Raw genomic sequence first — 14,053 nt, 5'->3', positions numbered from 1 at the left:
CTTTTAATTTAATGTTTACAATGTTTGAAAGTTGGTATACTTCTTTAAAATTGTCGATATAGTGCTTATACACAAAATAGGAACTTTTAAATTCAGTGATCAAAGTAGCTTTATATTTTAAATGTATAATAGGAAAGGCTTTTTACAGCATTTTTTTTTTAAGATTTTATTTATTTACTTGAGAGACGAAGAGAGCATGAGCAGGGTGAGGGGCAGAGGGAGAAGCAGACTCCCTGTTGAGCAGGGAGCCTGATGTAGGGTTTGATCCCAGGACTCTGGGATCATGACCCAGCTGAGTCACCCAGGCGCCCCTGGAAACATCCTTTTACATAAATTCCTTTAAGTGGTATTACTGAGTTAAAGGTTGTAGGTGATCTTAAAAGTTTCTTGATAAAAATTGTTAAGTTATTTTCTAGAAACATATACCAGCATTACCTTACCAGCAAATAATACGATTTTCAAAACTTTGCTGCTTTATATATTTTTATATGTATCAAATTTTAAGTAATAAAATTATTTAAACTTTTTAAAAAAAGATTTATTTATTTATTTGTCAGAGAGAGAGAGAGAGAGAATGCATGTACACAAGCAGGGGGAGTGGCATGCAGAGGGAGAAGCAGGCTCTGCTCTCAAACTTCCTGCTGAGCAGGGAGCCTGATGTGGGGCTTCATCCCAGGAGCTGGGATCAGGACTTAAGCAGACGCTCAACCAACAGAGCCACCCAGGCATCCCATAATTGTTTAAACTTTAAAAAATAAATTTTATGTCTCCTTTGAATGCAGTTGATAAAAGTCTTATAAGTAAAATGAAATACTTTATTCTTGAGTGAAGGAAATTGAGTTATGAGAGTATTTTTGTTTGCACATACAAAATTAAACTTCTCTTTGCACTCATAAAGAAAGTAGGGGTCTTTATGAGGTTGGTTAACACAGTTTCTGTATGAATTTGGTTATAAAATTATATAAATGCTCTTAATTATTTTTTCTTTGTAGTCGACCAGCAGTTGCATTAATTCGGAAGTTAATAGCTGTACTAGAGTCTATTGAACGTCTACCTCTCCATTTATATGATACACCTGGATCCACATATAACCTGCAGGTAATCATGAAAAATGTAGTCACTATTGCTTAATATCTTTAGGAGTAGTCTTTTACTTTGCTTAAGAAAACAAAAATAAGAACAAACTTTGTTTCGCATTGTTTTAAGTTAACAATTTTGCTTACTCATTAAAGACTGTAATCCTAATGCCATTTGATTATTTTTAAATAACTCTTGAATTATTAATATTTCAACTTATAAAAATCAAATCACTGGATTTTTAATAAATATTTATTTTTAAGTAGTAAATCATTTGGTTGAGGGTAAGTGGAAGAAGATGCTTTATCAATGGAAAAGGCAGGAAAAAAGAAATGGGTCCTTTTGTTCTAGAATTATGAGTTAAGTCCTTTGGTCTCTACGAGTATCAGTAGATGAGAAAGTATGAAAATATTTTAAGGACAATTTGTTTTTCTTGCTTTTTGTCATTTGGTAAAGCCAGGTGGACTTCCTTAGCTGTTCCTATTGATTATTTAGGAAATCTGTCATGTGTTTTATAAGAAGCTTGTTTTTTTCTTAAATGTTTGGGTTGGCATTTACATTCATTTATTCATGTATTCTTTTGTTAGCAGCTGGTATCCAAATGTGAATAGACAGAATAAATATTCTTTGTATGACTATCCCAATACAGATCTTTATTATATCTTTTGTAGGTTACCTTAGTTTTCTTTACATGTCATTTTGCCTGAATTTTGCCTTTATCCAGTATTGGACTGCATGGAATTGTTTCTTTTAAATAGTCTTTACTAAGTGACTAAGAATTTGTATTTGCCAAAACAATGGTTACTCAAGGCAAAAATCTTGCCATACCCCCCCATTTATCCAGATGTTACCAAAGCCACTAGATTCCCAGACTTGAGAAGTTGTCCAGGGAGTTAAAGTATTTAGTTTGCCTGACATGGAATTATATATAACATGATGTTGAAATCTACTTTGTGTTTTATTTTGGATTGAATAATGAAGAGGAGCAAGGGCTTTTTGGCTCAGTGGGCAGCCTGCTTCTCTCTCTCCCTGCCACTCCCCCTGCTTATATTCTTCCTCTCTCTCTCTCTGACAAATAATAAAATCTTAAAGAAAAAAAAAGAATGATTAAAAAAATAAAGGAATAAATTAGCTAAATAATGAGCTACTCTTCGTAACTTTCCTGGAAATTGAAACTTGTAAGGAATATGGTACTTCTGTTAACAGTGTTTTGCTATTTCTTTAAACCATGTGTATTTGAAGTTGTTTAGAAATTTCTCAGTACATTGTTAACTTTCTTTCTTGAAAGCCAGTATCACTTATTCAGTGGTCCTTTTAAATTTTATTTATTTATAAAGATTTTATTTATTTATTTGAGAGAGAGAGAGAGGAAGAGCTGAGGGAGGAGCAGGGGGAGAGGGATAAGCAGACTCTGTACTGAGCATGGAGCCTGATGTGGTGCTTGATCTTATGACACTGAGATCATTCTCTGAGCTGAAGTCAAGAGCCGGACAGTTAACTGACTAAGCCACCCAGGTGCCCCCAGTGGTCCTTTGTAAAAAAAAAAAAAAAAGAAAAGAAAAGAAAACAGACATTGGTCCTTCTTCTAGGGTTATACTATAACTTACAATTTTCAATTACTGTTGAGAATCTTTCTCATTTTTACAGTTCTAAGAGAAAAACAAGGTACTTTCTGAAGCAGTCTTATTTTTTGCACAGATACTTACAAGAAGATTAAGATTTCGGTTGGAACGTGCACCTGGTGAAACTGCATTGATAGATAGGACTGGCAGGATGTTGAAGATGGAACCCCTGGCTACAGTTGAATCTCTGGAACAGTATCTCTTAAAAATGGTGAGTTTCTGGCAAGGCCGTGGTGAAATAGGCATTCTCTGCTATGGGGTTTAACTCTTTAGAAAAGTTGCGGAAGTACGTATGCAGAGTTATGGTAATGCACTTTAACCTTGTAATTCCAGTTTTTTGTACTCTATTTTAAGAAAATAATCTTTATGCACTATAATGCTTTCTTCATTAAGAGGTTTATTAGAGACATTTGTGATACTAAAATCATGAACAAAACCTTAATGCCGGTCAATAAGACGTCTACCAAGCTGATAATTATTTCCATTAATTTGAATATTATGTAGCTATTAAAATGTATAAAGACCAATATGGAAAAAAAAATTTGGTACAGTATGATCAGGTGTTGTTTTACCTTGTCTGTTGAAATAATGGAGTAAACAGATATTCTATGATATTAATAGTGGATACTTTGGTTGTAGAAATTTGAGTTTTTCTGGTTTTTTTTCCCACAAATATTCTTTTTTTAAAAAAAGATTTGCTTATTTGTGAGAGAGTACATGTGCAGTGGGGAGGAGGTAGAGGGAGAAGAAGAGAGAGAATCTCAAGCAGCCACCTTGCTGAGCATGGAGCCCACTGTAGGATTTTCCCCATGTGGTCTTTAATGAGTAATTGTTGGGATAAAATAAGTCAAATTGGGGCACCTGGGTGGCTCATTCGGTTAAGAGGCTGCCTTCAGCTCAGGTCATGATCTCAGGGTCCTGGGACTGAGCCCCACATTGGGCTCCCTGCTCAGCGGGGAGTCTCCTTATTCTTCTGCACCTCCCCTCCCCACCCCTGCCATGCTCTCTCTCTCATAGATAAATAAACTCAAAAAAATAAGTCACATTAAAGGAGAGGGAAAAGTGGGCAGTGCATTTGAAAATAGCATTATTAAGGTGAGTGTCTTCCATATTCTCTTTGGTATAGGTAGCAAAACAGTGGTATGATTTTGACCGATCTTCATTTGTCTTTGTTCGGAAATTAAGAGAAGGCCAAAATTTTATATTTCGGCACCAGCATGATTTTGATGAAAATGGAATCATTTACTGGATTGGGACAAATGCGAAGTAAGTCATGCTCTTTAATGTAGAGTGAAAATATTCACCTGGAAAAAGAATTCTAGATGGTAGAATAAAATTAACCACTCTGAGTATCTTTCACTTTAAGGAATTTTGTCTTATAGCTTAAACATAAGACTATCTCAGTTCCTTTTTATGAGGAAAAAATAAATTGCCAATTTTAGAATTTTAAAAAATACGATTTTATGTGGAAAACTGGTATGAATATATTGCAGTTATTTTAATAGTGTTAACTACTAATTTTTTTTTTATTTTATTTAGAACTGCATATGAATGGGTAAATCCAGCTGCTTATGGACTTGTAGTAGTAACATCATCAGAAGGAAGAAATCTACCATATGGCCGTTTAGAAGACATACTAAGTCGTGATAATTCAGCTTTAAATTGCCATAGCAATGACGATAAGAATGCCTGGTTTGCCATAGATCTGGGTCTCTGGGTGATACCATCAGCATACACACTTCGTCATGCTCGTGGTTATGGAAGGTCTGCCCTGAGAAATTGGGTTTTCCAGGTATCCAAAGATGGACAGAACTGGACTTCTTTGTATACCCATGTTGATGACTGCAGTCTCAATGAACCAGGGTTAGTTGAGGAGTCTTTGCAAATTGAAAAACTGAGTAAAGAGCTTTGTTTATTTTTATGACTGTATGTTCTTAGAGCTCTCTTCTTTGTGAAATATTAAAGCAAGTTTATCTTTTTAAAAATATCACTGGAGGGATACCTGAGTGGCTCAGTTGGTTAAGTGGTTGCCTTGGGCTTAGGTCATGATCCCAGGCTCCTTGTACTACTTCTTCCTCTCCCTCTGTATGCCACTCCCCTGCTTCTGCACGCTGACAAATAAATAAAATCTTTAAAAAAAAATCATTTGATACTATAATTTAGGTTTTAAAACTTTGAAATGATAATTTTACCAAAATTTTTTTTTAAGATTTTTTTTTTTTTTAAGTTTTTCATTTATTTGTCAGAAAGAGAGAGCAAGCACAGGCAGGCAGAATGGCAGGCTAGAGGCAGAGGGAGAAGCAGGCTCCCTACCGAGCAAGGAGCCTGATGTGGAACTCGATCCCAGGATGCTGGGATCATGACCCGAGCCAAAGGCAGATGCTTAACCAATTGAGCCACCTAGGCGTCCCTTTTTTTTTTTAAAGATTTTATTTATTTATTTGACAGAGAGAGATCACAAGTAGGCAGAGAGGCAGGCAGAGTAGGGGAGGGGGAGCAGGCTCCCCACCAAGCAGAGAGCCCGATGTGGGGCTTGATCCCAGGACTCTGAGATCACGACCTGAGCCGAATATAGTATACTAATAAGAACAAAAAATGGAATTAGTTTTTTTACTAAACTTTCCGTATATATACATGACATATGTGTATATTCTACAGATTAACAGTAGTTATTGCTGCTTAAAGAAATATGGCTAACTTTTAAATTTTTCTTATTTTTATATTCTTTCTCTAATTTTATATATTGGTCATATATATATATTCTAAAAACAAAGTATTATAGTCCTTTTAAAAACTTTATTTGAGACGAGAGTGTGCATGTAGAAGGGGCAGAGAGAGCAGGAGAGGACGAGTCCATGCTGAACACGGGGGTCAATGCTGCCGACCCCATTTCCCTGAGATAACAACCTGAACTGAAACCAGGAGTCTGACACTCAACCAACTGAGCCACCCAGGTCCCCCAAAAGTATTGTATTTCTAAAAATTTTAGTCCTGCTAAATTTTAATAGAACAGTGTGGCACATTTTGAGGGGAATATAGGGCATAGAGTTTAAATTACTTTCTGCATTTCATGTAGTATGGAGAGAACTCCTTAATATTTGAATTAATAGATAATATTTTCAGGCTTTAAATTTAATATTTAATATATTATTTAAACCTTTGCAAGAATTTTTAAAAATCTTTTCATCGTAGCATATTTGTTGCTCTTAACATTTCTTGTCTTCATTTCTTTTTATTGATCATAATCATCTAAGTTATGAGACATTAATCATACACATTTAAACATTTCATTTTAACTTAATTTCTTGATGTCTGATTTTCTCCTTGATATCTTGATTCTTACATAACAAACTGTGGAATTCAGTAACAGACTGAATGTGGAAGTTTGTTTATTTTTTCTGTTGGTCTCTATTATATAAAAATCTTCTCCACCTAAACATCCTTTTCATCTGTTTTAAAACATTACACTATTTTTTTCCCTAACACATTCACAGGTCAACAGCAACCTGGCCTCTTGATCCACCAAAGGATGAGAAACAAGGTTGGCGACACGTAAGAATTAAACAGATGGGGAAGAATGCTAGTGGACAAACCCACTACCTATCACTCTCTGGATTTGAACTTTATGGCACTGTAAATGGAGTATGTGAAGACCAGCTAGGTAAAGAGATGAAGCTGGGTTTTAACTTACTGAAACAGTTCTCTTTATAAAATGTGACGTGTTTATATTTCTTGAATTTCTACTTTACAGGGAAAGCAGCTAAGGAAGCAGAAGCTAATCTTAGAAGACAGAGACGTCTAGTTCGCTCCCAGGTTCTGAAATACGTGGTTCCAGGGGCTCGTGTGATTAGAGGCCTTGATTGGAAATGGAGAGATCAGGATGGCAGCCCACAAGGGGAAGGTACCGTCACAGGGGAACTACATAATGGTGAGTAGGTGCTTAGCATTTAGTGTAGGAATGGAGTACTTAAATAACAAAGTATTTTTCATTATTTTGGGATAGTTTACAAATTGTATAAATGTCCCAGCACTCTATAGAACTGTATTGATTTCATGCTAAAAATGGAAAAATCATTTATTTAGAATTAAGGAAAAATTTTAATTTCTGTTTGATTTAGAACTTATGCTAATATTCTAAAGTGATTAATAAGTTAGTATAAGTTGACTACTCAAACATTTTCTGCTGCTTTTTTTGGTCTATTATTCATAAGTTTTCATTGATCTTTAATTTCTTAGGCTTTTCTTGTTAGTGTGATAGGAATGAGGCAGTAATTTTTTATTCTTTTATAAGTCATGTATAAGAAAAAGCATTAACATTTTTAGCAACTGTTTTTTAATAAAGCATAGATAAAGAATTGTAGCCTTTTTGTTTTTTATTAGGTTATAAAATAACATTCCTAACGTTTCTCAGTCTACTAGCTTTTCTTTGGATTTTAAACTTTGATATTTTATAAGGTAAGGGTTGTTGTTTAAATCAAATTTATACCCACTTAGTAAATTGCTTTTAAATTCCCAGAAGCAACTTAAAATGCCTAGTGTTTTTTCTTATAAATACTCAAAAGGTTGATTTATTTGTAAATGATTTGACTAGCCAATAGTGTGTTCTTAAGAATTTTGCTTGGCATTAAGAACAAAAAGGAGTAAAATGTTCATATTCTTAACTTAAACCAGATATCTGAAGAGCTATAATAAAGGTGACAGTGCTTAGGAGAGTGACTAATACTTAGTATCTTGATATATTCATGTTCTATGTGATATAGGCATTTATTTACCTAAATACATTCTTGATTTTATGGTTTTTGAGATTCTTTTCCTTGTATCATCTTACTACTTAGTGCATTTTTAAAAAAAAGATTTTATTTATTTATTAGAGTGAGAGAGAGAGCATGAGCAGGGGGTAGGAGCAGAAAGAAAGGGAGAGGCAGACTTCCTGCTGAGCGGGGAGCCCAATGTGGGACTCAGTCCCAGGACCTTGGGATTATGACCTGAGCAGAAGGCAGACGCTTAACCAACTGAGCCACCCAAGGGATCTACTTAATCCATTTCTGTGCAGTTATACTGTAACTGCAAATTGTTGTCATTATAGCAGGTTTACAGTGAATGAGCAAAGATATAACTGCCCACATTCATAAAAACCAGTAATAGTTGAGAGGACAGTAGTACCATTCAACCCAGAAATTTTAAATGTTTTTAGACATCTTAATGATACTTAGTTAATATTCTAAATCGTTTGTTTTGGCTTTTAAGTGTGTGGGCTAGTTAGGGGTATATGAATGCAGTTTATTTTTCTCAGGCTAGAGGCAGCTGAAGTGACTGCCTAGGAAAATGGGAATCTTAATTTTAGAATTTAGTATATAAAAAAAGCTTTTTTGGCTGACTGGATTAATGTAGAATTTCAGCTGATCAAGTTGGCTGGTCATATTGAGTGTTACATTGAAACCATTATGTTAGCAAAAGTGCTTAGCTTTCAAATAGTAAACCAACCATTTCTTTTTCTTTCTTTCTTTTTTAAAATTTTTAAAATTTTACTTTTAAGTATTCTCTGTACTTAATGTAGGGCTTGAACTCACAACCCCAAGATTAAGAATCACACACTCCACTGACTAAACCAACCATTTCTTTTGGTGGGGAGGGGCACAGGGAGAGGTAGAGAATCTTAGGCAGGCTCCACATCCAGTGTGGAGTCTAATGTGGAGCTCGATTTCATAACCCTGAGATCACAACCTGAGCTGAAATCCATTTGGATGCTTAACTGAGCCACCTGGGTGCCCCAAATATCTTTCCTTTCTAAAGAATCTATGTGTCAGTGGAAATACCCTTTTCCCCCCATCTGTTCCACAAAAATGAGTCCCTACCATGTACTGGTATTTTTGGTAAATTGTTAGATTTCATGTAAACAGTGGTCACCAAAAAAGTATAACTTTCTGCCTTCTGAGTAAGACAGATGAACATACATTTACAGATCTTGATGACTGCTATGAAATTATCTGCATATTTTTGGGCCAATTAATGTACTATAATGCTATTTTTATTTGGAATTGGTAGATGTTTTTGAGCCTCTCCTTTATTCACACTATTCCATGTTGAAGAAGAGATGGTTAAATGTTGGTTCTTCCGAACTTACTTCAGCATATGGAATAAATGGGAGCAATTGAAATTTCATCAAAACTAGACTATGTAGATTTGGGGCTGTTAGTTTTTCTCTCATAGAACCCCTATGCAGATAATCCCCACAGGTGATTCAGTATTACTTATACCTCTCTGAGCCTCATCATAAACATACATGAATTTGTTACGTGTGTGTGCATGTGTGCGCATGCATGGGAGTACTTGCGTGTATGGGTGAAGTACTTTCAGACTTTAGAAAACTTAAACGTGTTATATTTTAAAAATACATGTATTTTATGTGTTGTGTTTTCCCTGAAGTAGTTAGGTGATAACACTAAACTAAGATTGTAAAATTTTTATTATTTTCCATTCTGCTAGGCAATTTGTTTTACTGCTTTTGGAATTTAATTACTGTTTCTTAAAAAGAACAAGTATTGTTTTACAAGTACAAGTCAATATACATTGAATATCTTGTTCATTAGTTCTTTGCACATTATTAGCTTTAGCTTATAGGTTCTAATAAAGAGCCTAGCAATACTTAAAAAATTTTGTTATTAGAATTTTCTGTGCTTATTCAAATATATTAAATTTAATCATAAGAAAACCAAGTAACCACTGAACTTTGAGAACACAACCGAAATGCTAACTTAGTGTTATTTGAGCTGGTGACCTAAAATTTGTACAGTAATACATGAATATTTTATTTGTCAATTATTAGAATTTAGCCCAAACATAAAAATTAATGACAAGTCAGAAATTTTCTAAAAAGAACATTCGACCACATAATCACATTTAGCAATTAAAAAACCTTTTATTTAGATATCATCTGTACTTAACTGAAGGTGTAGTATATCACCATTTGTATCAGTCTTTTTCCAGTTTTTAATAGTTCTTCCCCTTAAAAGACACCCCAATGGATGTAAACATGACCCTTACATTGTTTTCAGATATCAGCAGAGCATGCAGTTCAGAAATAAGAGAAATAAAAGGAAGAATTTAATTTTAGTTGGCAGACCTTAAATGGCTATAGAAATTCAGAGAAGTACAGCAGTGATGAAAAGCTGATCCCATATTGTGGAGCTACTGTCTGACACGCTCCTCTCTGCTTTCTGCTGGGTCTCACAAACTCCTGTCCCTTTCCAGGCTGGATTGATGTCACCTGGGATGCTGGTGGCTCAAACTCTTACCGTATGGGCGCAGAAGGAAAATTTGACCTCAAGCTTGCACCAGGGTACGACCCTGATACAGTGGCATCACCCAAACCTGTTTCATCCACTGTTTCAGGCACAACGCAATCATGGAGCAGCTTGGTGAAAAACAACTGTCCAGACAAGACCTCTGCTGCTGCAGGCTCCTCAAGTAGAAAAGGAAGCAGCAGTTCTGTGTGTAGCGTGGCCAGTAGCAGCGACATCAGCTTGGGTTCGACCAAAACGGAACGGAGATCAGAAATTGTAATGGAACACAGTATAGTTTCAGGAGCTGATGTCCATGAACCAATTGTTGTTCTTTCATCTGCTGAAAACGTCCCTCAAACAGAAGTAGGGTCATCTTCCAGTGCAAGCACCAGCACCTTAACAGCGGAAACGGGAAGTGAAAATGCTGAAAGAAAGTTAGGCCCTGACAGTTCTGTTCGCACTCCTGGGGAGTCTAGTGCAATATCCATGGGAATTGTTAGTGTTAGTTCTCCTGATGTTAGTTCAGTGTCTGAGTTAACTAATAAAGAAGCAGCTTCACAACGGCCCCTTAGCTCTTCAGCAAGTAACAGACTGTCAGTGAGTTCTTTGTTGGCTGCTGGGGCCCCTATGAGCTCTAGTGCAAGTGTACCTAATCTGTCCTCAAGAGAAACATCTAGCTTGGAGAGTTTTGTAAGGAGAGTGGCAAACATAGCACGGACTAATGCCACGAACAACATGAATCTAAGCCGAAGCAGCAGTGATAACAACACTAATACTTTGGGGAGGAATGTGATGAGCACAGCAAGTAAGTGAGCTTTTCCTTATGGAACCCAATGGTTTTTCCACTCGGAGGGATGCACAGTAGGGTTTCTTGTTCAGTGGGTTCTGGCTGTAGTCTTTAACTAGATTGTTAACCGTGTTACATACAACTACGTCAGATTTAGCACTTCAGGAATCTGCAGTTCTGTAGAATCATGATCTCTTAAGAATTCAGATCAGGTGTGATAAAGAACCACTTAATCTGGAAGGATAAAACAGTAACACACTTCTGTTTTTCACTCTTCTAAAATAATTGTTAAGTTCAGCTGCATGAGGATAATAGATGACTATTAAATATTGTTATTGTCAACTGAAATCGGAGCATCACACTCGTTTAACTTTTTCTTAGGTCCTAAATTGATACTAGCTTCTGGAAGGTGTTTAATTCTAACGTAAGCTAATGGGTTAAAGTAATTCCTTTGGAAAATGTCATTGGGAATTAGTTCATTGCCTGTTAACGGTTTTTAAAAAAGCGAGGCTTAATTTTTTGGAAAAATAACAGTGCTATACAAACAAGGATTCCTAGTTGGATTTCAGTTGGGTTCCCAAAGTTGTTGCTTTTCAGCCTTTTAATAATTAGTGTTTCATGATCTCATTCTAAATATATAACCTAGTTTTTCTTAGGTTTATACAATCCCACCAGTTGTACTGATATGCTTCATTTTTATCTTTAGCTTCTCCTCTTATGGGTGCTCAGAGTTTTCCCAATTTGACCACACCTGGTACCACATCAACAGTGACAATGTCAACATCCAGTGTGACTAGCAGCAGCAATGTAGCCACAGCAACAACAGTTTTATCAGTTGGTCAGTCCTTAAGTAATACTTTAACTACCAGCCTCACATCAACCTCCAGTGAGAGTGACACAGGTCAGGAAGCAGAATATTCCTTATATGGTAAGTGATAGTTTAAAATACTTAGGTATTTGTGTAGTGATGCTTTTAGTATGGTTTCCTGCTATGTTGTTTTTAATTGTCAATTAGAAAATAATTATCCACTCTTATTAAAGATATGACATCTTCATATAAGATGAACTCCGTGCTATGGGGGACATTAAATTATCTGATCATAAGCGGACATCTAGGAACTTTTGTGTCCTCCTTTTTTACCTTTTGTGCACTAATGAAGTTTTATTAGAATATATTTGACATCTTTATCAGAAAAGAAGTGTAAGAGATTAATGAGCTTTGTGAAGTTATATTGTATACTATAATGTAAGAGGAAAAACACTCCCCCTGTGTATCTCCTCTATTCTGTACACTCTGTTCACAGAACACTTCACTGCTGACACCACTGACTACCAGATGTTTGTGAAGTTTTCCTATACCAAGCAGTTTTCAGACTATCACCTGGGTGTCATACAGTTTAACTCAGTCACTCAGTTCTAGCACCGTTAACTACTTGGAGATAGTGTCACGTCCCATAGGTAAAGGACTTGGTTCCATACCACCACCTCCCCACCCCTTCAGACATTGAATTGAAAGTCCAGGTTGTCATCTGTGCTATATACTGGCTATAAATTGGAGGCTTCCATGACCCTCTGCTCTGGCTTGATTAATTTGCTGAAATGGCTCACAGGATTCAGGAAAACATTTTATTTACTAGAGTAACCGTTTCTAACAAGAAGTTTATAATTCAGGAACAGCCAGATGGAAGAGTTGCATAGGGTGAGGTCTGGAAGGTCCCAAGCACAAGAGTATTTGTGCCTTTGGAGTCTGGGGACTCTGCCATTCCATGGATGTATCCTTGTCTGTCAGTTTGGAAGCTCTTTGAATCCTCTATTTGTCAGGGTGGAGGGAGGAGGTGTTTAGAGGCTTCATGACTTAAGCATGAATGATTAAATTATTAGCCATTGGTGATTGGACTCTGTATCTGGCCCCTCTTCTTTCCCCAGAAAGGGATTATCTTTCCAGGTAGCTCTTTTTATTCAGTACATTGTGAAATTATTTTCACATTGTTCAGTGTGTTTCTACAGTGTTTGACTATATGACCATTATGTAATAAATTCTCCATTTTGGACATTTAACTTACACCTTTTCATTACTATAAACATTGTTATAAATCAGCATCTTTGGGCGCCTGGGTGGCTCAGTGGGTTAAGCCGCTGCCTTCGGCTCAGGTCATGATCTCAGGGTCCTGGGATCGAGGCCCACGTCGGGCTCTCTGCTCAGCAGGGAGCCTGCTTCCCTCTCTCTCTCTCTCTCTCTCTCTGCCTGCCTCTCTGTCTACTTGTGATCTCTCTCTGTCAAATAAATAAATAAAATCTTAAAAAAAAAAAATCAGCATCTTTGAATTGTACTATTGTGTATTCCCTTAAGGGTACTTTTTAAAAAGAAGTAGTGGCTGAATTGCCTTTCAAAAAGGTTGCACTTCCATTATTATTGTTGTTGAATATCCTTTACCATGTATACATACATACATTTACATCCTTGATGCCATTGCTTGTTCTTTTTTTTCTTTTAAAGATTATTTATTTATTTATTTATTTAAGGAGAGAGAGAGAGATTGAGAGATTGAGAGAACAAGTCAGGGGAGGGGCAGAGGGAGAAGCAAACTCCCTGTGGAGTAGGGAGCCTGTTGTGGAACTTGATCCCAGTATGGTGGGATCATGACCTGAGCTAAAGGCAGACGCTTAACTGACTGAGCCACCCAGGCATCTGCCTGTTCTTTTTAAAAATTAAATTATTGGGGCACCTGGGTGGCTCAGTGGGTTAAAGCTGCTGCCTTCGGCTCAGGTCATGATCCCAGGGTCCTAGGGTCCCCCGCATCAGGGCTGTCTGCTCAGCGGGGAGCCTGCTTCCCTTCCTCTCCCTCTGCCTGCCTCTCTGCCTACTTGTGGTCTCTGTCTGTCAAATAAATAAATAAAATCTTTTTAAAAAATTGAATTTGTTAATTTTAAATATTTCAAGTACTATTTTATGTAAATCTTACTTTAATGTTTTTTTTTTTCTCTGAATGTGTCCTCTCCTGTTCCAAGCCAAAAATTGGATCTGATGTTCTATGGTTTTAAGAGAATCATCATATTTCTCTGCGTCTGCCTTATCTATTAAATGTGTATGTAGCAAAATGGTGATGGTGATTATACCAGAGTATGTAAATTCATTGAATAAACTATATTCCACTCTGGTTTTTCTCATGGAGCCCCTCTGCCCCTCTCTACTCATTGGTTACATGTTAACATTAGGCTTTATTGATCATGTGAAAGTTAAGTAGGTTATGGGTATGTTAGTGGGAAAGAATATTAAATAGTTA

General features: G+C 36.3%; 1 protein-coding gene across 7 annotated transcripts in view; it reads left to right on the top strand.

Moving 5' to 3' along the window:
* The window catches only part of HECTD1 (HECT domain E3 ubiquitin protein ligase 1), a 95,133-nt gene that overhangs the window by 56,871 nt on the left and 24,209 nt on the right, over nucleotides 1–14,053 (top strand). For 5 of the 7 annotated variants that reach the window (XM_047737919.1, XM_047737921.1, XM_047737918.1 and 2 more), the window contains 8 exons: nucleotides 993–1,098; nucleotides 2,776–2,910; nucleotides 3,826–3,965; nucleotides 4,239–4,562; nucleotides 6,194–6,360; nucleotides 6,451–6,627; nucleotides 9,951–10,787; nucleotides 11,476–11,697. In XM_047737919.1, the coding sequence (XP_047593875.1) occupies nucleotides 993–1,098; nucleotides 2,776–2,910; nucleotides 3,826–3,965; nucleotides 4,239–4,562; nucleotides 6,194–6,360; nucleotides 6,451–6,627; nucleotides 9,951–10,787; nucleotides 11,476–11,697 (2,108 nt within the window). The remainder of the gene's footprint in view (nucleotides 1–992; nucleotides 1,099–2,775; nucleotides 2,911–3,825; nucleotides 3,966–4,238; nucleotides 4,563–6,193; nucleotides 6,361–6,450; nucleotides 6,628–9,950; nucleotides 10,788–11,475; nucleotides 11,698–14,053) is intronic. The other 2 variants (XM_047737920.1, XM_047737922.1) reach the window with 2 other exon arrangements.

This window comes from Lutra lutra, chromosome 7 (assembly GCF_902655055.1).
Source record: "Lutra lutra chromosome 7, mLutLut1.2, whole genome shotgun sequence".
Classification (NCBI taxonomy): domain Eukaryota; kingdom Metazoa; phylum Chordata; class Mammalia; order Carnivora; family Mustelidae; genus Lutra; species Lutra lutra.
This window is presented reverse-complemented; position numbering and strand designations above follow the sequence as displayed.